Below are 23,457 nucleotides of genomic sequence, written 5' to 3'. Positions count from 1 at the left end.
CTGCACATCCTGGAACAGGTGGACTGCAGGCTGCTGGGCAGGAAGGACCCTTATGGTTCTCATTCCCCACCAGAAACAAGGCTGTAACTAGCTGTTTTGGGGGCGGAGAGTGAGCCTGTGTCCTCTGTCTGGGATGAGTGATAACTTGTGCTTTATCATCAGAAAATACTGACATCACTTTGTTACCTATGCATCTCCTAGAGAAAACCTGTAAGTAAAACCTCACAGGATGTTTTGAGGAAGTTAGGGTAACTTATCTTATAGGAGAATACAGAAACTTTTTTAAATGATGGAGGAAAAAGAATCAAAATGGAAACTCCAAAATATTTTCAGGACATGACTCTTTAGCCTGGCAACTGAATGCCTATCTGGGTGACAGTTCAGTTGGTACCGACGAGCATATGGGCACTGCAGCTGTGTGTGTGTATGGGAAGGGTCTGGGGTACAAACGAGCAAAGGCACAGAACCACCTTTTGTGCTTAGCGTCCCTGGTTCTACAAGGAGGAAACAGCAGGATTCCTCCTGTGAGACACAGGGCTCAGAGGGGGCTGAAAGCCCTGGGCTGGGGGAGGAAAGTCTGGGCTGGGGGCTATCTGTCCATCCACTCAGTCCTGGGTTCTTTCCACCTGGGACATCTGACCAGGAACCATAATTATAGAGTCCCTGACCTGTGATGGGAAAAATAAAATAAAAACCTCTGAACTGGAACAAGATCGAATATTTCCCCTCTGTACTTAATTTAGGCAAAGAGCCTGAAATGATTTGGTGGTGTTTATGACTGTATAGTTACATGTCTGTGGTCTTATTCCAGCATCCACATTGGTCTCTCTGTCCATCCTATTAACTTTTTATTTTAGCTTCCTATAACTTTGTACTTGTAAGTGCAACATGAACACAGACTGAGCTCATGCTCCAAATAAGAAAGCCTGGGAGCTCTGCACAGGCCTTTTCTGCAGCCCCAGCAGGTATGCCAACTCACCCACAGAACTCAGTACATCTGGAAGTAGGGTGCTCACAGCGATGATGCAGGTGAAGTCTGAGCCCATCATCCTGTAAGGAGGAGACTAAGAGTCCAACTACAGAGACCACAGAAAATTCACTAGAACCAGGCTCTCACTTCCACAGCAAATGTTGTGATGTCAACACTATGTCAATAAATCTTGTGATGTTCATCACCAACAAGGCTTCTGAGGAGGAAGCACATGGCTGTTCACCCAGGGAGAGTCCTGGAGAGAACTTTTCAGCATGGCCTCCCTCACCTGCTTCCCTGTCAGAAGATCAATGCTGCAGCTGATTCTCTCCAGTAGGGAGGGTGGGGTCAACTCTAGAAGCCTATGTCACCCCGTTTAAACACTAGGAAACTCAAAGACCCCATCACCAACTTCACCTCATATCCAACAGTTACAGTGGTCTAAGGGAATGCAGACAGAGAAGGCAATGGCACCCCACTCCAGTACTCTTGCCTGGAGAATCCCAGGGACGGGGGAGCCTGCTGGGCTGCCGTCTGTGGGGTCGCACAGAGTCAGACACGACTGCAGCAACTTGGCAGCAGCAAGGGAATGCAGAACAGTGAAAATCTATGCTGTTTCTTTCAAACCCCACTTAGGGCTGAGCAGGATTCCCGGATGAGTGAACTGGAGGGTATCCACAGAAGATTAACTGGTCAGGGAAGTGGGGATATCAAGGCCCTGGTCTTATCTTGGGCAGTGAAATACCCTCTTTCCCACAAACACTGAGCTCACTATCCTATAAGAGCCAAGGCGTCAGTCTACAATCACACACACGTGTAACCCTACCTTTCATATGACTGACAGCTGTGTGTCCACAACCCTGAAGATTCAGAACACACCCCACAAAGACTGAAGATCTTCCCTGGCAGGGGGAGGGCAGAGAACTACATGCAAGGACCCTTGGCTGATAGCCCTGCTGTGGGTTATCATCACTCTATGTGAGACCTGCTAGTGGTTATTATGCTCTGAATTCCCTCATGTTCAAGGTTTTGGTGTCTTTGGTAGTAGTCTGCAAGCACTTGACAAGCACTGACTCCAGAAACCCTCATGAGACTTCCAGAGACTGAGCGATTAAGAGCACTCCCTGCCCAGATTAAGTAAATTAACCCACCTAAATGGTAGAGCAGGTGTCAGACCCAACTCTGTTTTAATCCCATGCTTTTGCTTTTAATTCCAACTGTAATGTCTCAGAGGGAGAATAATGAGGGTTAGGGATCCCCATGTGTGATTAAATATATTTTTCTCCAGACTTTATGTTCAGAAAACCCCAAATCTTCCTTAGCTAATATCCAACCACCTTAGTCATTACTGTACATCTTACTAAGCACCTGAGGTTGAATAAAGTCCCTAGAAATCTGGTATGAGAACACTTAAAACAGCAGACATGAGGATCCATAGTCTGAATACACATGGCAAATATGCTAACCTTCTGCCAGCAATGCCTGTGGCAGACATTGCTAGTTGATCACAGCACACTTTCAGACAGAATTTGGATATGGCTTCATCATTCAGGCACTGCTAAATGTGAAGAGTTGTTTAGACCATTAAAAAGAATGAAATAATGCCATTTTCAGCTGCATGGGTAGACCTAGAGTGTCATTACTTACTGAATTAAGTATGTCAGATAGAGAGAAATATCATATGACATCCCTTATATGTGGAATCTAAAAAAATGAAATAAATAAACTTACTTACAAACAGAAACTCACAGACTGAGACAATGAACTTACGGTTTCTGGGAGGAAGGATGGGAGGAAGGGATAGTTAGGGAGTTTGGGATAGACATGTACATATTGCTATATTTAAAACAAATAACCAACAAGGGCCTATTTTGTACAGTACATGGAATGTTATGTGACAGGCTGGATGGGAGGGGAGTTTGGGGGGGAATGGATACAAATATATTTATGGCTGAGTCTCTTCACTGCTCATCTGAAACCATCACAACATTGCTTGTAATTTGGCTCTACCCCAGTACAAAATTAAAAGTTTTAAAAACAAACAAAAAGTGTTAGCTAGAGAAAGGCAACCAAATGCCATCCAGAGTTTATGCACTGTTCTGTGACTGCTGTTATGCTCACTTTTGCAAATAGGTACCCAATAAACCCATGAAAAGCAGCTACATACTTGTCATTAAGCTGAGAAAAAAAAAAAGTCAGCCTAAGCATCCAGAGGCAGCTTGGCAGTAGGATCTGAAACTAAACCTCAAGACGTCAGTAGTCCTTCAGAGCACAAGGATGAAGCAAGTTTAAGCCTTCTGAATACAGCAGTCGGGTGTCCCTGTTTTTACTGGTGCCTTCAGCAGTGACCTTAAGACATACTATCAGTTACTGTTTCAAGAAAACAGTGGTATTATTTATGGCACAGACCCTCCCCCCCTCACCTTGAGGGAGAACATAAACAGTTCTAATTTACTGGCCACCACATTTGCTTATATGGAGTGTGGAGGAGGGGGTATCTGGACTGAATAGTTTGCTGTCTAATGTTCTCACAGCATACTATGGTGCAAAAAAATAAAAAAATAAAAAATAAAAATCCCAATATTCCACAAGGGTAGAGCCAAAGTTCTCAGACTCTCCAGATCAAACACTGAAAAAACCCAGTAGTTAAGTTTAGCCACTCAGTCATGTCTAATCCCTTGCAAGACCATGGACTGCAGGACGCCAGGCTGCCCTGTCCATCACCAATACCTGGAGCTTGCTCAAACTCATGTACATCAAGTCAGTGATGCCATCCAACCATCTCATCCTTTGTCGTACCCTTCTCTTCCTGCCTTCAATCTTTTCAAGCATCGGGGTCTGTTCCAATGAGTCAGTTCTTTGCATCAGGTGACCAAAATATTGGAGTTTCAACTTTAGCATCAGTCTTTCCAATGAATATTCAGTGTTGATCTCCTTTAGGATTGACTGCTTTCATCTCCTTGCAGTCCAAGGGACTCTCAAGAGTCTTCTCCAACACCACAGTTCAAAAGCATCAATTCTTCAGTGCTTAGTTTTCTTTATAGTCCAATTCTCACATCCATACATGGCTACTGGAAAAAACATAGCATTGACTAGACAGACCTTGCTGGCAAAGTAATGTCTCTGCTTTTTAATGTGCTGTCTAGGTTGGACATAACTTTTCTTCCTAGGAGTAAGAGTCTTTTAATTTCATGGCTTCAGTCACTAACTACAGTGATTTTGGAGCCCAGAAAAATAAAGTCAGCCACTGTTTCCACTGTTTCCCCATCTATTTGCCATGAAGTGATGGGACTGGTTGCCATAATCTTAGTTTTCTGAATGTTGAGCTTTCAGTCAACTTTTTCACTCTCTTCTTTCACTTTCATCAGGAGGCTTTTTAGTTCATCTTCACTTTCTGCCATAAGGCTGGTGTTATCTGCATATCTGAGGTTATTGATCTCTCTCCCAGCAATCTTGATTCCAGCTTGTGCTTCATCCAGTCCTTCATTTTGTATGATGTACTCTGCATATAAGTTAAATAAGCAAGATGACAATATACAGCCTTCAGATCAGATCAGATCAGATCAGTCGCTCATTCATGTCCAACTCTTTGCGACCCCATGAATCGCAGCATGCCAGGCCTCCCTGTCATCACCAAATCCCGGAGTTCACTCAGACTCACGTCCATTGAGTCAGTGATGCCATCCAGCCATCTCATCCTCTGTCGTCCCCTTCTCCTCTTGCCCCCAATCCCTCCCAGCATCAGAGCCTTTTCCAATGAGTCAACTCTTCACATGAGGTGGCCAAAGTACTAGAGTTTCAGCTTTAGCATCATTCCTTCCAAAGAAATCCCAGGGCTGATCTCCTTCAGAATGGACTGGATTGGATCTCCTTGCAGTCCAAGGGACTCTCAAGAGTCTTCTCCAACACCACAGTTCAAAAGCATCAATACTTCGGTGCTCAGCCTTCTTCACAGTCCAACTCTCACATCCATACATGAGCACAGGAAAAACCATAGCCTTGACTAGACGAACCTTTGTTGGCAAAGTAATGTTTCTGCTTTTGAATGTGCTGTCTAGGTTGGTCATAACTTTTCTTCCAAGGAGTAAGCGTCTTTTCATTTCATGGCTGCAGTCACCATCTGCAGTGATTTTGGAGCCCAGAAAACTAAAGTCTGACACTGTTTCCACTGTTTCCCCATCTATTTCCCATGAAGTGGTGGGACCAGATGCCATGATCTTCGTTTTCTGAATGTTGAGCTTTAAGCCAACTTTTTCACTCTTCTCTTTCATCTTCATCAAGAGGCTTTTTAGTTCTTCTTCACTTTCTGCCATAAGGGTGGTGTCATCTGCATATCTGAGGTTATTGATATTTCTCCTGGAAATCTTGATTCCAGCTCGCGTTTCTTCCAGTCCAGCGTTTCTCATGATGTACTCTGCATAAAAGTTAAACAAGCAGGGTGACAATATACAGCCTTGATGTACTCCTTTTCCTATTTGGAACCAGTTTGTTGTTCCCTGTCCAGTTCTAACTGTTGCTTCCTGACCTGCATACAGGTTTCTCAAGAGGCAGGTCAGGTGGTCTGGTATTCGCATCTCTTTCAGAATTTTCCACAGTTTATTGTGATCCACACAGTCAAAGGCTTTGGCATAGTCACTAAAGCAGAAATAGATGTTTTTCTGGAACTCTCTTGCTTTTTCAATGATCCAGCGGATGTTGGCAATTTAATCTCTGGTTCCTCTGCCTTTTCTAAAACCAGTTTGAACATCAGGAAGTTCACAGTTCACATATTGCTGAAGCCTGGCTTGCAGAATTTTGAGCATTACTTTACTAGCGTGTGAGATGAGTGCAATTGTGTGGTAGTTTGAACACTCTTTGGCATTGCCTTTCTTTGGGGTTGGAATGAAAACTGACCTTTTCTAGCCCTGCGGCCACTGCTGAGTTTTCCAAATTTGTTGGCATATTGAGTGTAGCACTTTCACAGCATCATCTTTTAGAATTTGAAATAGCTCAGCTGGAATACCATCACCTCCACTAGTTTTCTTTCTAGTGATGCTTCCTAAGGGCCACTTGACTTCACATTCCAGGATGTCTGGCTCTAGGTGAGTGATCACACCATCATGGTTATCTGGGTCATGAAGATCTTTTTTTTTACAGTCTTCTGTGTATTTTTGCCACCTCTTCTTAATATATTCTGCTTTTGTTAGGTCTATACCATTTCTGTCCTTTATTGTGCTCCTCTTTGAATGAAATGTCCTCTTGGTATCTCTAATATTCTTCAAGATCTCTCTAGTCTTTCCCATTCTATTGTTTTCCTCTATTCCTTAGCATTGATCATGAAGGAAGGCTCTCTCCTTGCTATCTCTCCTTGCTGTTCTTGGAACTCTGCATTCAGATGGGTATATCCTTCCTTTGCTCCTTTGCCTTTACCTTCTCTTCTTTTCTCAGCTATTTGTAAGGCCTCCTCAGACAACCATTTTGCCTTTTTTGCATTTCTCTTTCTTGGGGATGGTTTCTAAAAACATTTTAAAAATCCAGTACTTTCTCTTTAAAAAGCCTTAAGAAGTGCCCATATTTCTTTTCTTATGGATGGGAAGTGGCCCTTTCCCCAGGCATAAATCTTAGTCACAGGTTACTTCTGGAACAACTCCTCTTTGAATATACCAGAGACCTGCTTTGCAACAAGACTGTTGAATGGCTCAATTTCATGGTGCTCAGTTGTGTCTGACTCTTTGTGACCCTACGGACTGTAGCTCATCAAGCTCCTCTGTCCATAGAATTCTCCAGGCAAGATTACCAGAGTAGGCTGCCACTTCCTACTCTAGGGGATCTTCCCAACCCAGGGCCTGAACCTGTGTCTCTTGCATCTTCTGCATTGCAGGAGGATTCTTTATCACTAGTGCCACCTGGGAAGCCCAACGCCATTTCATAAGTCAGCCTCAAATTATAAAACATGTGAGGCCTTGTCTACAGAAGCCTGGATGGACCTCTTCACTTCCTTTTCTGCCTCCCTGCATCCTAACATCCTACCAACTCACATCAGCAGGACGTCATACATACCTGGACTCTACTGTTGTGCATCCCATTCAAACACCTCCTAAGACCAAAACTCACGGGAGTTTAGCTGATTCTCCTGATGACCAAAAATTTTTCTATAGCTTTTATGAAACCAACAACCACTCTGTATTATGCAAATACTTAGGATAAATGCCTCTTAAGAATTTATTATTAAAAACAAAACATGCAAATGCCACAATAAAAATCACCTTTGTTTTGATGAACTTAGATTTTTTTTTTTTTTTTTTCAACTTAGTTGCCAGCAGATACTAAGAACCATGTAACTCGATATACTTCTCTTCTTGGCTTGGTTTATGGAAAGTTCAGCAGTAACTATCCATGGTTAAGGTTTGTGATATCGATACAAACATCCTCCTTTCTTTTCGGCTATTGTCCTTATACCTTTAAAAAAATACATTTAACAATTCTACATTCTTTATGATTTCTTATGATTTTTAATATTGATGAAATATGTTTGTGCATTAATGAGATAAGCTCTGATATAATCTACCCTCTGTGAATAGCTGTAGAACAGAAGGATTAGTCATAAAATGTGTTCCCCATCATTCTAAGCTACAAAGTTAGATAGAATACTAGACTGCATGCCTACTGAATAATCTTTCTAAGGGAATTATTTCAGCATCATTTATATGAACAGTGTGTTCTACCAAATACTGTTGATGATAAACAAAAACCTGAAAATAACAGCACTTAGCTTTTTAAAACATTTAACAACTGCAACTTACTTGCCATCTTTTAGGTATGTGAAAAAATGTATTTTTCAAATGTATCATTTCTGGTATATGAATATATTTCCTGATACCTCCTTTTCTTTTCCTAAACTTTTCCTTTCCTTGTCATTTCTAGTAACTCTGGGGTAAGAAAATTCCCCTATTTCCCTTGTATATTCGTTCCAGTGTAATAAAGTATTTTATTTTTAATAAAAGTATTTATAGAGTGGATGCTCTATTAACAAGTATGTCATGAACAAGACATAGATGGTCACTATCCTCAAATTCACCTGCTGCTGCTGCTAAATCTCTCAGTTGTGTCTGACTCTGTGCGACCTCATTGACTGTAGCCCATCAGGCTTCTCTGTCCGTGGGATTCTCCAGGCAAAAATACTGCAATGGGTTGCGATTTCCTTCTCCAGGAGATCTTTCTGACCTAGGGATTGAACCTGTATCTCTTATGTCTCCTGCATTGGCAGGCAGGTTCTTTAGCACTAGTGCCAACTGGGAAGCTGCCCTTGAACAAGTCGATATCTGGTGACTCAGCCTTCCTTTCTGTGAAATAGAGAGATGCTAGACTGTCTCTGATGATTAGGATGCAGCTTTCTTTTAAAGCCAGTGATGAACCCCAAGTGCCTGCAAAATCTACTCTTCCCAAGGATTCCACCCAGAAAGGCAGTGGATCTGGAATGTCCAAGAAGCAGGATGTAAACAGTTCCCTGGAATCAGGATGTGGCAGGGCAAACTCACCTCTTTGTCCTAAAATACAAAGCTACAGCTGACCTGCCACCTTAAGGGCCACACTGAACAGGGCCCATAATATTCAATTACCTAACGTTAACTTAGTGAGAAATTCCAGAAGACAGTCTGCAGGATTTCAGGGGTCTGATTAATAAAATGGCATAAAGGAAAGCCAGCCTACTTCGCCAAACCAACCTGAGAGTCCCGTACTCACTTGCACATTCCAGGCGTTTAATATCTCGTGAAGTCTCTGAGAAATATCGCTGGAGAAAAAAGAAAGCGATGCCAAGGGGAATCACAGGTATTGCAATCCAAGGAATCACTGCCACCATCACGCCTACTACACCAATCACAAGTAAAAAAGCCTGAAACAGTGAAAACAGATACAGAGGTGTCTTTGTTAAGGATTTTTTTCAAAGATAAACTTTAACGTTTTGTTAGGATTAAACTCTTTTCCCAAAAGATGTGTTGGAATAATAGGGAATGTTTTTCCATCCAAAGAAATAAAATAATGTGCGATTCTTGTGGTATTTATTGCATGTGTCAAACACCATGAGGAGAATTTTTCAGGTATTAGCTCCTTTGATACACTCAGTAGCTTACTTACTACTTTTAACAGATGAGAGAATATTTAAAACTCCTAGGGAAAAAGACTTGAATACCAAACTATCAGGAGTCAACAGGTGTTACTAGAGATGAGCAAGCAGGTATCACAGATGAGGAATCCAGAAGCCTCAGCTATACATGTTAGGTTATAGAAGTGGTTGATTATAAATTCAGTGTCCAGAAAAGTAGAGAAAAATTCAAATGCTGATCTTTGGAAGTAGGAATTATCTTTTTTGGTTTCGATCCATAGTTAATATTTACTGAGTGCTGACTGTGTACAGGGCCACACATTCAAAACTTCACATGTATTAACTCTTTAATCCTCACAATAATCCTATGTAGTAACAGTATTATCTCATTTTACAGATAGAGACACTGAGGTACATAGAGAAGAAAAACAACTTGATCAAGACTACAAAGCCTAAGTCACAAACTTGGAGAGCCCGTGTCATGAGCTATTATGACACATGTAAGTTGCCCCCAATGTACATCCAACTTTCCACCATTATGCTAAGTATGTAAAATGTCCATTTCAAAGTTTAATGATTAAACACCAACAGATACCATTTATCAGACATTTACTGCATATGAGGCACTGTGCCAAGAATTCTATGAACACTCATTTAATCATCTCATCCCATAATGTGATTTTATCTTGGGAAATGTCTAAAAAGATGGCAGAAAGAATAGAAACCAAACATTACATGCTGCTGCTTTAAGTATCCATCTTTATAAGGAAAAGTATGATATCACAATGGACAACTTCAGGCCATAGGAATGCAATCAACACTTAGTGTCTGCCTGCTACGGAAGTGGGGTCAATACTGGGGATGTGTAGATTCACATGGTCTGGGTCAAGGCCTCTGAAGTTTATGATCTCAGGTGGAGACAAATCCATGACAATCTGCACAAGGCAGAGAGGGCAGAGGAAACACAGGGAAGAAAATATGAACACTTTTAAAAGAAATCTAAGAAGAGATTGATAACTGAATTTCACAGGCTGGTTTAACAAACAGAGTGGCATGAATAATTTGCAGGTAGTAATCATACCTGACACAAATTTTGACCAAAAAGGAGGCAGGAGAAGGTTGAGATGCTTGTCTGAGTTAACACTGGTTTTTCTGGGTCCTCTCAGCCTGAGCACCTGCATCCCATGCTCTCCAACCCAGGGCCTCCCCCTCCTTGTCACCCAGGGCAACTGGCCCTGGTACATCTCTAAGGGATGGGTTAGGGTGGGTAATGCCTGTATCACAGAGACTCGGGTTATCATTTCATAACTCTTCCAGATCAGTTTTCTCAGAGGATCTTCACAACTATCTTGTGAATAAGAAAAGTAAGAACTATCATTTCCATTTGTAGATAAGAAACATGAAGCTGGGAGAGCAAGTGACTATCCTAAGTTTTTCCAGGAAGGACTTCAGGTCATGGAGAAAGACAGGAGTGGTTTGTATTCAGGTAATCCAAGAGCCACAGCTGCAGGAGGAGGAGCCTAGAAGGAGGAGGAATCTTCCAGAACTGTAATTCTGTGGCCAGGAGCCCTTGTGAAGCAAACTGTATTATCTGGATGGAGACCCATGTGGTTTCCCTGTTTCTCTCATCTGTGCCATGGTATCAATATAAAACTCAGAATGAAGAGGATGGAATCCTGAAGAAATAAATTCTAATCATAAATGAGGGGAAATAGGCCTGTCTGATCTCTCTCATATTAGACCTCAGTTCAGTTGCTCAGTTGTGTCCGACTGTTTGCGACCCCATGGACTGCAGCACTCCAGGCCTGCCAGTCTATCACCAACTCCCAGAGTTTACCCAAACTCATGTCCATCGAGTTGGTGATGCCATCCATCTATCTCATTCTCTTTTGTCCCCTTCTCCTCCCGCCTGCAATCTTTCCCAGCATCAGGGTCTTTTCCAATGAGTCACCTATTAGACCTACAGATGAACAATTTCTTAACAAACACTGGTTTAAATGTGCATCCCACACTACTGCAACCTTCGTGTTCATGGGGTGGGGTCCTTCCAGCTCCTTCCATGTCTGGTCTTAACTAAAGTCACTAGGGGTGTCATCTTTGGTTGTTAGGGGAAAAAACCTGCTGAAACATCAATCAGGAAAAAAATCCAAATTACAGTTCGTTTGTGTTTTTTTTTTTTAGCAAATTCACATTATTTGACTGGACAATATTCACCAGTTTCAATCATCTGTTTCTACCCAGTTAAGGGCCTTTGATGACTAACCCAGCCTGCCGGATAACCTGGAAAGTGACATAAGATCAAAATGAAGGGAGCTGTGCCAATGCTTTTTCCTTGTGTACACATTAAAGATCAGTAACTATTGCTCTCAAAAGATCCCCAGTTAGGTTATGTCCTTCAGATTTCATGCCCCTAAATTCTGAAACAATTCAAATAGATGTTCTCTAAGAGTTTTCTTTCTACTTGAAGGGCATACTATAGCCAGTCTTATAGTGGATTAAATATTATATAAATACACACACACACATATATATATACAAAAAAAATGTATAGGTTTACATTTTAAGTATCTATGTATATACATTTATGAATATTTTATTTATTTCCAGCTCTTTCAAACTCTTTGCAAAAGTTGGTAGAAGGCAAAAATAGGATCTGAGCAAAAAGTCAACACTCTAACAAAGGAAATAGAATATTCCTGGGTACAATAAACATCCCTTTCTTGAAGCCAATCTCATATCTTCCTTCCATATTCCCAGGATTCCAAGGAACCTTATCCAAGCTACACACACAATTCCTCCCATCTGACTGGATTTCAGGCCCATCTGATAGCACATAGCACCATGGCCAGTGCTTCTATAACTATTTCTCACGATGGCACTGAGACAATGATGTGTACACAGCAAGAGACGTGTTGACCCAGAAACAAGTGACCCAAGACTTGATGCCCCAGGAAATAAGGGGAATCATTTTTTAATACGTTTATAACCTATTTGGAGCACACCATTTGAGAATTCTATCAAAAGTCTATTATTCCATATGAATAAATGCAAACATTCAAGGATAGTATTTCACTTGAAAGTACATGGTGAATTTTCACAAGTCAGAACAAATCTTTAGTTTGCAGAAATGACAACGTGTACTTGGAGGGGAAATTCCAGTAGACAGCTATTGAGGTATCTGAGACTATTAATTTTCAAGAGGGTTTAGGGCTCACCCTAAATTAACAGGGATGGTAAGATCCCCCACCCACTTTTAATGTTAGTAAAGCTGGGATATTGCAACACTATAAAAGGATGGTGGTGGGAATTAAATGAGATTATGTACATAATGTGCTTACCAGTTTATGGATAACAAATATAAACTCTAAGTCCATCATTATCACGTTTCAGTGTGCTCTGGTCACAGCAGCCAGGGGAGGAGGGAACAGTGTATTACAGACTTAAGGGCTTAAAGAACCTTAAGAATCACATGAATTTGGACCCTAAGAGGCCACTCATTCTAACCCCTGGAACAGCTGAGTACTATTCAAGGATATACCAGAGCAGGTGATGCTTTTCTTAGATGTGGTGATGATGTACAAAGTGACTGTGGCTTTTCTCTAGCCACAGAGAAAATTGAATCTAAGGTCTATTTTGTTCAAAGAAGTTATTTTAGAAATAATATGACCAATAAATCTCATTTAGTACAGGTTTTGTCCTCTCTGTATTTTCTTCCCAATTCTAGGTCTTCCAAAAATTGATAAATATTAGGCAGCAAGTCAAGATTTTTTGAGATGTTTATTTTCTTATTCCTTATTCTCTTTGTTCAACTTCTGCTATTTCTTTGAGAAAACTTACTGTTATGAAACTGCTGAGAATTAAAGGAAAACTAAAGAAAAAGTGGAACACCTGTGAATTAACTAAACCAACCAAATTATTCAATTCAGTCCAAAGAGAAGATCAATTTGACTGTTTCTGTTTCATGTACCACGAACTGGTCTATCGATATCAAAGGAAGTACAAAAGCTAGATTTTGTGCACTACTGAATCTTATGAAATTCAACTGTGTCCACTCCAGTTCAGCCTCTTGGTACAGGCAAACAGCCTACTTAGGATGTCAGGGTGACTAAAGCAGTTAGGATGTCAGGGTGACTAAAGCAGTCATCTCCCATCCTCAGAAAGATGCTGTCCTGTGAAGCTATTTCTAACAAACCACAGTCAGTTCAGTCACTCAGTCATGTCCGACTCTTTGCAATCCCATGGACTGCAGCATACCAGGTCTCCCTGTCCATCTCCAACTCCTGGAGCTTGCTCAAACTCATATCCATCGAGTCAGTGACTCCATCCAACCATCTCATCCTCTGTCATCCCCTTCTCCTCCTGCCTTTAGTCTTTCCCAGCATCAAGGTCTTTTCCAACGAGTCAGTTTTTCACAGCAGGTGGCCAAAGTATTGAGCTTTAGCATCAGTCCTTCCAATAAATGTTCAGGACTGATTTCATTTAGGATGGACTGGTTTCATCTCCTTACTGTTCAAGGAACTCCCAACAGTCTTTTCCAACACCACAGTTCAAAAGCATCAATTCTTTGGTGCTCAGCTTTCTTTGTAGTCCAACTCTCACATTGTTACATGACTACCATAGCTTTGACTAGACGGACCTTTGTCAGGAAGTAATGTCTTTGCTTTTTAATATGCTGTTGAGGCTGGTCATAGCTTTTCCTCCAAGGAGCAAGCTTCTTTTAATTTCATGGCTACAGTCAGCATCTGCAGTGATTTTGGATCCCCCCAAAATGAATTTGATCACTGTTTCCACTATTTCCCCATCTACTTGCTTTGAAACGATGGGACCGTATTCCATGATCTTCATATTTTGAATTTGAGTTTTTAGCTAGCTTTTTCACTCTCCTCTTTCACTTTCATCAAGAGGCTCTTTAGTTCCTTTTCACTTTCTGCCATAAAGGTGGTATTATCTGCATATCTGAAATTATAGACATTTCTCCTGGCCATCTTGATTTCAGTTTGTGCTTCATCCAGCCCAGCATTTCACATGATATACTCTGCATATAAGTTAAATAAGCAGGGTGACAATATATAGCCTTGATGTACTTCTTTCCCAATTTGGAACCAGTCTGTTGTTCTAACTGTTGCCATCTTGACCTGCATACAGATCCTCAGGAGGCAGTTAATCCGGATAACCACAGTGGTGTGATCACTCACCTAGAGCCAGATATCCTGGGATGTGAAGACAAGTGGGCCTTAGGAAGTATCACTATAAAGAAATCTAGTGGAGGTGATGGAATTCCTGCTGAACTACTTCAATTCCTAAAAGATGATGCTGTTCAAGTGCTGCACTCAATATGCCAGCAAATTTGGAAAATGCAGCAGTAATTACAGGACTGGAAAAGGTCAATTATTATTCAAATCCCGAAGAAAGACAATGCCAAAGAATTCTCAAACTACCACAAAATTGTACTTATCTCACATGGTAGCAAAATAATGCTCAAAATTCTCCAAGCTGGGGTTCAACAGTACGTGAACTGAGAAATTCCAGATGCTCAAGCTGGATTTAGAAAAGACAGAGGAACTGGAGATAAAATTGCCAAAATCTGTTAGATCATAGGAAAAGCAAGAGAATTCCAGAAAAATATCTACATTATTATTGACAAACCACGCTGTCATCTAAATAAATTGTTAATGAAGTATACACAAAAGCAGTAAAGTAACAGAAAAAATTAATGCTTATGAAAAATGTTAATGGTTTTGCTTAAAAGCCTGTTTAATCAAAAAATTTGAAAATTAGGAAACTGCTTTATTATTAGTACCCAGAGCAAAATTTCTCATAATACTGAAGAAATTGTACAATTCTCACTGAAAACTTCATGGATACTCTGCCCTCCCAAATACCAATAATGGATGACATTTCATGAGGCTTGGCATGTGTCCCACCTCTCAATTATTCCATTGGCCTACTTTAATTTCATTCTCACAGCAAATCTGAGTAAGAAGGATTCAGTTCAGTTCAGTTCAGTTCAGTCGCTCAGTCGTGTCTGACTCTTTGCAACCCCATGAATCGCAGCATGCCAGGCCTCCCTTTCATCACCAAGTCCCGGAGTTCACTCAGACTCACGTCCATCGAGTCAGTGATGTCATCCAGCCATCTCATCCTCTGTCGTCCCTTTCTCCTCCTGCCCCCAATCCCTCCCAGCATCAGAGCCTTTTCCAATGAGTCAACTCTTCGCATGAGGTGGCCAAAGTACTGGAGTTTCAGCTTTAGCATCACTCCTTCCAGAGAAATCCCAGGGCTGATCTCCTTCAGAATGGATTGGTTGGATCTCCTTGCAGTCCAAGGGACTCTCAAGAGTCTTCTCCAACACCACAGTTCAAAAGCATCAATTCTTTGGTGCTCAGCTTTATTCACAGTCCAACTCTCACATCCATACATGACCACTGGAAAAACCATAGCCTTGACTAGACGGACATTTGTTGGCAAAGTAATGTCTCTGCTTTTGAATATGCTATCAAGGTTGGTCATAACTTTTCTTCCAAGGTGTAAGCGTCTTTTAATTTCTTGGCTGCAGTCACCATCTGCAGTGATTTTGGAGCCCAGAAAAATACAGTCTGATACTGTTTCCACTGTTTCCCCATCTATTTCCCATGAAGTGGTGGGACCAGATGCCATGATCTTCGTTTTCTGAATGTTGAGCTTTAAGCCAACTTTTTCACTCTCTTCTTTCACCTTCATCAAGAGGCTTTTTAATTCCTCTACACTTTCTGCCATAAGGGTGGTGTCATCTGCATATCTGAGGTTATTGATATTTCTCCTGGAAATCTTGATTCCAGCTTGTGTTTCTTCCAGTCCAGCATTTCTCATGATGTACTCTGCATATAAGTTAAACAAGCAGGGTGACAATATACAGCCTTGATGTACTCCTTTTCCTATTTGGAACCAGTCTGTTTTTCCATGTCCATTTCTAACTGTTGCTTCCTGACCTGCATACAGGTTTCTCAAGAGGCAGGTCAGGTGGTCTGGTATTCGCATCTCTTTCAGAATTTTCCATAGTTTATTGTGATCCACATAGTCAAAGGCTTTGGCATAGTCACTAAAGCAGAAATAGATGTTTTTCTGGAACTCTCTTGCTTTTTTGATGATCCAGCAGATGTTGGCAACTTGATCTGTGGTTCCTCTGCCTTTTCTAAAACCAACTTGAACATCAGGAAGTTCACGGTTCACATATTGCTGAAGCCTGGCTTGGAGAATTTTAAGCATTACTTTACTAGTGTGTGAGATGAGTGCAATTGTGCAGTAGTTTGAGCATTATTTGGCATTGCCTTTCTTTGGGGTTGGAATGAAAACTGACCTTTTCTAGCCCTGTGGCCACTGCTGAGTTTTCCAAATTTGCTGGCACATTGAGTGCAGCACTGTCACAGCATCATCTTTCAGGATTTGAAATAGCTCAACTGGAATTCCATCACCTCCACTAGCTTTGTTCATAATGATGCTTTCTAAGGCCCACTTGACTTCATGTTCCAGGATGTCTGGCTCTAGGTCAGTGATCACACCATTGTGATTATCTGGGTCATGAAGATTTTTTTTTTTTTTTAAACTTTACAATATTGTATTAGTTTTGCCAAATATTGAAATGAATCCACCACAGGTATACCCGAGTTCCCCATCCTGAACCCTCCTCCCTCCTCCCTCCCCATACCCTCCCTCTGTGTCGTCCCAGTGCACCAGCCCCAAGCATCCAGTACCGTGCATCAAACCTGGACTGGCGACTCGGGACCTAACAGAAGCAGAAGATATTAAGAAGAGGTGGCAAAAATACACAGAAGAATTTGTACAGTTCTTCTGTGTATTTTTGCCACCTCTTCTTAATATCTTCTGCTTCTGTTAGGTCCATACCATTTCTGTCCTTTATCGAGCCCATCTTTGCATGAAATGTTCCCTTGGTATCTCTAATTTTCTTGAAGAGATCTCTAGTCTTTCCCATTCTGTTGTTTTCCTCTATTTCTTTGCATTGATTGCTGAGGAAGGCTTTCTTATCTCTTCTTGCTATTCTTTGGAACTCTGCATTCAGATCTTTCCTTTTCTCCTTTGCTTTTCACCTCTCTTCTTTTCACAGCTATTTGTAAGGCCTCCCCAGACAGCCATTTTGCTTTTCTGCATTTCTTTTCCACAGGGATGTTCTTGATCCCTGTTCCTGTACAATGTCATCAACCTCTGTCCATAGTTCATCAGGCACTGTATCAGATCTAGTCTCTTAAATCTATTTCTCACTTCCACTGTATAATCATAAGGGATTTGATTTAGGTCATACCTGAATGGTCTAGTGGTTTTCCCTACTGTCTTCATTTTAAGTCTAAATTTGGCAATAAGGGGCTACAGTCCATGGGGTCGCAAAGGGCCAGACACAACTGAGCAACTGAGCTCACTGGTAATTCAGTCATTGTGACCCCAAGTTTGTCCTTTTCGTTTCTTCCCAATACTGTATCCCAAATAAAGATAAAATTAATATGTTAAAATTAATATCTAGATATACTCCCAGAGAAGGCAATGGCAACCCACTCCAGTACTCTTGCCTGGAAAATCCCATGGACAGAGGAGCCTTGTAGGCCAGCAGTCAATGGGGTTGCTAAGAGTCGGACACAACTAAGCGAATTCACTTTCACTTTTCAGGCATTAAGGAAATGCAACCCACTCCAGTGTTCTCTCCTGGAGAATCCCAGGGACGGCGGATCCTGGTGGGCTGCCATCTATGGGTTCACACAGAGTCAGACACAACTGAAGCTACTTAGCAGCAGCAGCAGATATACTCCATTATTATACATATCCTTCTGTCTGCATTTTCCAATTTTGTTTGGTTTCTTGGGGTTGTATCTGATTTCTCCCATGCAGGGATGACTTCCAGATTTTTTTGGGGGGGGGAATAACAGTCTGCTCAGCTCACAGAGCAGATTGATCATTAAAATGTCTTAAAAATGCTAATAGAGCATACTAACTTGTGTTGATTTAAGAATTATTATTTAAATTAAAAACAAACATTTTGTGAGAAAGATGAGTTCTAAGCCCAGAACACAAAATGTCTTTGGCAGGGTGGGGTGGAAGCCCAATAATTTTAACAAATACATAAATCCCAAGGACCCAAAATTAGGCTGAGTATTTTAAATGTTCAATATCTATATATGGCTAGTAGTAAAAACACTAAATTTCCACAGGAAGACTCTACTACTAGAATGAACACCATATTCTAATGCTGCAGATTTAAAATATTCCTCTTGAAGAAGGAACTCATAGGGCCTGGACCCCATCTTAGGCCTGTTCATGCTGATCATGCTATGCCACCTCTCCAATGGACTCTGGACTCTGTGCTTAGTGCCTATGGAAACTACAATAGAAGGGTATGACCCCCTCTGGACAGGGGAATCTTGAAGATCACATCCAGGTTACTCATTGCCTAAGAGAAAACAGACTCTAGTCACCCCTGCCTCCAGACAGGTCATAAATTCTTTTTGTATCTATTGGAGTGTAACTGCAGGCTTATTGATTATTAACTGTTTAAACACCTAACACTTGATAACACTTGAATAATGGGGTTATTGTGATTGTATTTACCCTTCCTTTGTTTTATGTAAGTCTCAAGGAAATTGGGGTGGTAGGTTTGGACACGTACACATGGGGTATAAAAGATTTTAACAAACACTGGTCAGGGTCCTTGGCTAAGAGGAGACTCTGCCTTGGGCCCGCCGGTGTAATAAAATGCACTCTACTATCTGCATTGTCCTTCTGAGTGAGTTTTTTTCCCGGAACACGTGGCTATAACACTCTCACAAGCACAGTTTGAATATATGATCTGTTTGCCAGTAGCTTCCAAATTACTTACATTCCTGTTACAACAGACAAGTAGCTGACATGATTGTATACGTACAAAATCCTATAGAATTTTAGAAAACACCACCAACTCCAGGAAATGCAAAGTGAATTCTCAAATAAATCAATTGCTTTCTATATACTAGCAATGAGCATTTGAAAATGGTGTTTTTTCTTTGCATTCAAATGGATGCTTTTGAACTGTGGTGTTGGAGAAGACTCTTGAGAGTCCCTTGGACAGCAAGGAGATAAAATCAGCCAATCCTAAAGGAAATCAGTCCTGAATACTCATTTGAAGGACTGATGTTGCAGCTGAAACTTCAATGTTTTGGCCACCTGATGTGAAGAACTGACTCATTTGAAAAGACCCTGATGCTGGGAAAGATTGAAGGCAGGAGGAGAAGGGGACTACAGAGAACAAGATGGTTGGATGGCATCACTGATTCAAAGGACATGAGTTTAAGCAAGCTCTGGGAGTTGGTTAGGGACAGGAAAGTCTGGAATGCTTCAGCCCATGGGGTCACAAAGAGTCGGACATGACTGAGTGACTGAACTGAACTCATTAAATATTCAGGAATAAATTGAACCAAAAAGATTGGTGGAACAAAACAAAGATCCAGACACAGACTTCCTCACATATAGTCAGATGATTTTAAATCAAGGTGCCAATTCAGTGTATAAAAGTCTTTAACAAACTTGGCTAGAATAACTGGGAAAAATAAACTTCACAACTAAATACACTTTGATATGTAAAAATTAATGCAAAATGTATCAGTTTCTATAAAAAACTAAAACAATAGGAAAATATCTTCATGCTTCTAAAGATAAAGACTTCTTAGGATACAAAAACATAAATCATAACAGGGAAAAAAGGTAAACATGAAAGGTAACATGCAGGAAGGCTAGGGGTCTCCGAAGGGAGGAAATAGGCTGCTAAGTGTCAGACATTTTTTTTTTTTTTTTATCTCTCTCTTAAGGGGCTGCTGCTGCTGCTGCTGCTAAGTCGCTTCAGTCGTGTCCGACTCTGTGCGACCCCAGAGACAGCAGCCACCAGGCTCCGCCGTCTCTGGGATTCTCCAGGCAAGAACACTGGAGTGGGTTGCCATTTCCTTCTCCAATGCATGAAAGTGAAAAGTGAAAGAGAAGTCGCTCAGTCGTGTCCGACTCTTAGCGACCCCATGGACTGCAGCCTACCAGGCTCCTCCGTCCATGGGATTTTCTAGGCAACAATACTGGAGTGGGGTGTCATCGCCTTCTCTGCTCTTAAGGGGCAGGAGGAAACAAACTACAAGTGTCAGATTTTTTTCCTTCTCTATACAAAATTAAAAGGAGGTTTCTTTTAAAATTCCGTGTTGCCACTAAGACACCTAGTTCTACCAGAACTTTATTCAAATCTTGAGCTAACCAATGTGTTTTTCTTATGGAAATGCTTTTCTTAAGCTATGATAATGAACTATGTTTTTACCCTGGGCTCTGTCTTCAACTCAGTTCTGCCTAAGACTCAGAACAGACTTGACAAACCAGAATGTTTTACTCATGCAAATATTCTCTTAAGCTATGTTAATGAGACTATATCTTTGCTTGGAAACCTGCCTTTCTTCAAGATTCATTTCAATCATTTTATGGCCCAGGAAAACACCTTGAGCCAATGTTATCTCAAAATGTATGTTGTGGGTGAGGAGCCACAAGTGATTTTGCAACCCAAGAAAATAAAATCTGTCACTGTAACCACTTTTACCCCATCTATTTGCCATGAAGTGATGGGACCGAATGCCATGATCTTAGTGTTTTGAATGTTGAGTTTTAAGCCAGCTTTTTCATTCTCTTCTTTCAACTTCATCAAGAGGCTCTTTAGTTCCTTTTTGCTTTCTGCCATTATGTGGTATCATCTGGATATCTGAGGCTGTTGATACTTCTTCTGGCAACCTTGATTCCAGTTTGTGATTCATCCAGCCCAGCATTTCACATGATGTACTCTGCATATAATTTAAATAAGCAGGGTGACATTATACAGCTTTGACATACCCCTTTCCCAATTTTGAACCAGTCTGTTGTTTCATGTCTGATTCTAACTGTTGCTTCTTGACCTGTATACAGATTTCTCAGAAGGCAGGTAAAGTGGTCTGGTATTCCCAACTCTTTAAGAATTTTTCCACACTTTGTTGTGATCCACACATTGAAATGCTTTAGTGTACTCAATAAAGAAGTAGATGTTTTTCTGTAATTCCCTTGCTTTTCCTATGATTCAACAGTTGTTGGCAATTTAATCTCTGGTTCCACTGCCTTTTATAAATCTTGTACATCTGGAAGTTCTTGTTCACGTACTGGTGAAGCCTAGCTTGAAGGCTTTTGAGCCTTACCTTGCTGGCAAGTGAATTGAGTGCAACTGTATGGTAGTTTGAACATTCTTTGCCATTGATCTTCTTTGGGATTTGAATGTAAGGTGACCTTTTCCAGTCCTGTAGCCACTGCTGAGTTTTCCAAGTTTGCTGGCATATTGAGTTCAGCACTTTCACAGCATCACCTTTTAGGACTTGAAATAGCTCAACAGGAATTCCATCACGTTCACTAGCTTTGTATGTAGTAATGTTTCTTAAAGCCAACTTGAATTCACACTCCAGAATGTTTGCCTCTAGGTGAGTGAACACACTGTCATGGTTGTCTGAGTTATGAAGATCTTTTTTGTATAGTTCTTCTGTGTATTCTTGCCACCTCTTCTTAATATCTTCTGCTTCTGTTAGGTCCTTGCCATTCTGTATTTTATTATGCCCATCTTTGCATGAAATGTTCCCTTGGTATCTTTAATTATTTAAAGAGATCTCTAGTATTTCCCAATGTTATCTGGCACTCTGGCAAACTGTGTGAAAATTACATTAATTTGAACTATTTTGTGTTCAATGGTCTATTTTGAGAATGGTTGATTTTTATTCTGTGGGTCTACATGGAAAAGTGTCCATTTAAGTCTTCAAGGATTGCAAAGCCTAGAATCTATGTAATGCAAACTCATGAGGTAATATTTATGAGCCTGAAAACTGTGTGTCCCAATAATTTTAATTCAACATCATGCCTTTAGCAGACTGTTTCTCCTACTTAAAAATACATTTGGTGTTTTAAAATAGCGATGCATTATTTAGTGCACATCTGCATATCTGAGATTATTGCTATTTCTCCTGGCAATCTTGATTCCAGCTTGTGCTTAATCCACCTTGGCATTTTGCATGATGTACTCTGCATATAATTTAAATAAACAGGGTGACAATATATAGCCTTGACTTATGGCAGAAAGTGAAGAAGAACTAAAGAGCCTCTTGATGAAAGTTAAAAAGGAGAGTGAAAAGTTGGCTTAAAACTCAACATTCAGATGTCTTAAGATCGTGCATTCGATCTTATCACTTCCTGGCAAATATATGGGGAAACAATGAGAGATTTTATTTTCTTGGGCTCCAAAATCACTGGAGATGTGACTGTAGCCATGACATTAAAAGTCGCTTGCTCCTTGGAAGAAAGGACCCATATAAACAGCATATTAAAAAGCAGAGACATTACTTTGCCTACAAAGGTCCATTTGGTCAAAACTATGGTTTTTCCAGTAGTCATGTATGAATGTGAGAGTTGGACTATAAAGAAAGCTGAGTGCCTGGAGAACTGATGCTTTTGAACTGCGGTGTTAGAGAAGACTCTTGAGAGTCCCTTGGACAGTAAAGAGATCCAAGCATTCCATCCTAAAGGAAATCTGTCCTGAATATTCATTGGAAGGACTGATGCTGAAGATGAAACTCCAATCCTTTGGCCACCTGATGCGAAGAACTGACTTATTGGAAAATACCCTGATGCTGGGAAAGATTGAAGGCAGGAAGAGAAGGGGACTACAGAGGATGAGATGGTTGGATGGCATCACCGACTCGATGGACATAAGTTTCAGCAAGTTCTGGGGGTTGATGATGGCCAGAGAAGCCTGGCCTACTGCAGTTCATGGGGTTGCAAAGAGTTGGACATGACGGAGTGACTGAACTAAACTGATCTGATTTAGTGCTCAAGATGCACTTAGCTTTGTGCTAAGAATTTTATTAAAACAACTTCATTTTGTCTTCCCAATAAACCTTATAAAGTCGGTATTATTTTCCCTGTTTTACAGAGAGGAGGTGTTGTTTTTGTGCAGCAGAGATGGTAAGACTCTGGATCCAGGACTCAAGCTTCAAAAGGGAGACTGCAGGCCTCCTCACTCCAGGGCACTTCGAAGCTGTTGACATTGTAAATGATTATCAGGTGCTGTGCTTAGTTACTCAATCATGTCTGACTCTTTGCAACCCAAGGGACTGTAGCCCACCAGGCTTCTCTGTCCATGGGGATTCTCCAGGCAAGAATACTGGAGCGGGTTGCCATGCCCTCCTCCAAAAGATCTTCCCAACCCAGGGATCGAATCCAGGTCTCCCACATTGCAGGTGGATTCTTTACCATCTGAGCCACCAAGCACACTATACAAATTGATTTTTTTTTAATGCTACCTTTCTTCTTCCTTTGGAATTGTGAACAGCTCCCCTTCGTCAATAACTATAAT

At 41.0% G+C, this 23,457-nt stretch overlaps 1 protein-coding gene across 2 annotated transcripts in view; it reads right to left on the bottom strand.

Annotated features, from left to right (window-relative positions):
- Window positions 1–23,457, bottom strand: part of LOC147361911 (ATP-binding cassette sub-family C member 4-like) — a 195,923-nt gene that overhangs the window by 82,486 nt on the left and 89,980 nt on the right. For both annotated transcript variants that reach the window (XM_086330227.1, XM_086330226.1), the window contains exon 21: window positions 8,693–8,843. In XM_086330227.1, the coding sequence (XP_086186353.1) occupies window positions 8,693–8,843 (151 nt within the window). The remainder of the gene's footprint in view (window positions 1–8,692; window positions 8,844–23,457) is intronic.

This window comes from Bos grunniens, chromosome 12 (genome assembly GCF_055505025.1).
Source record: "Bos grunniens cultivar Pamir isolate PY7600 chromosome 12, Bosgru_T2T1.0, whole genome shotgun sequence".
Classification (NCBI taxonomy): domain Eukaryota; kingdom Metazoa; phylum Chordata; class Mammalia; order Artiodactyla; family Bovidae; genus Bos; species Bos grunniens.
The sequence above is the reverse complement of the archived record's forward strand: the minus strand, read 5'-3'. Positions and strand labels throughout refer to the sequence as shown.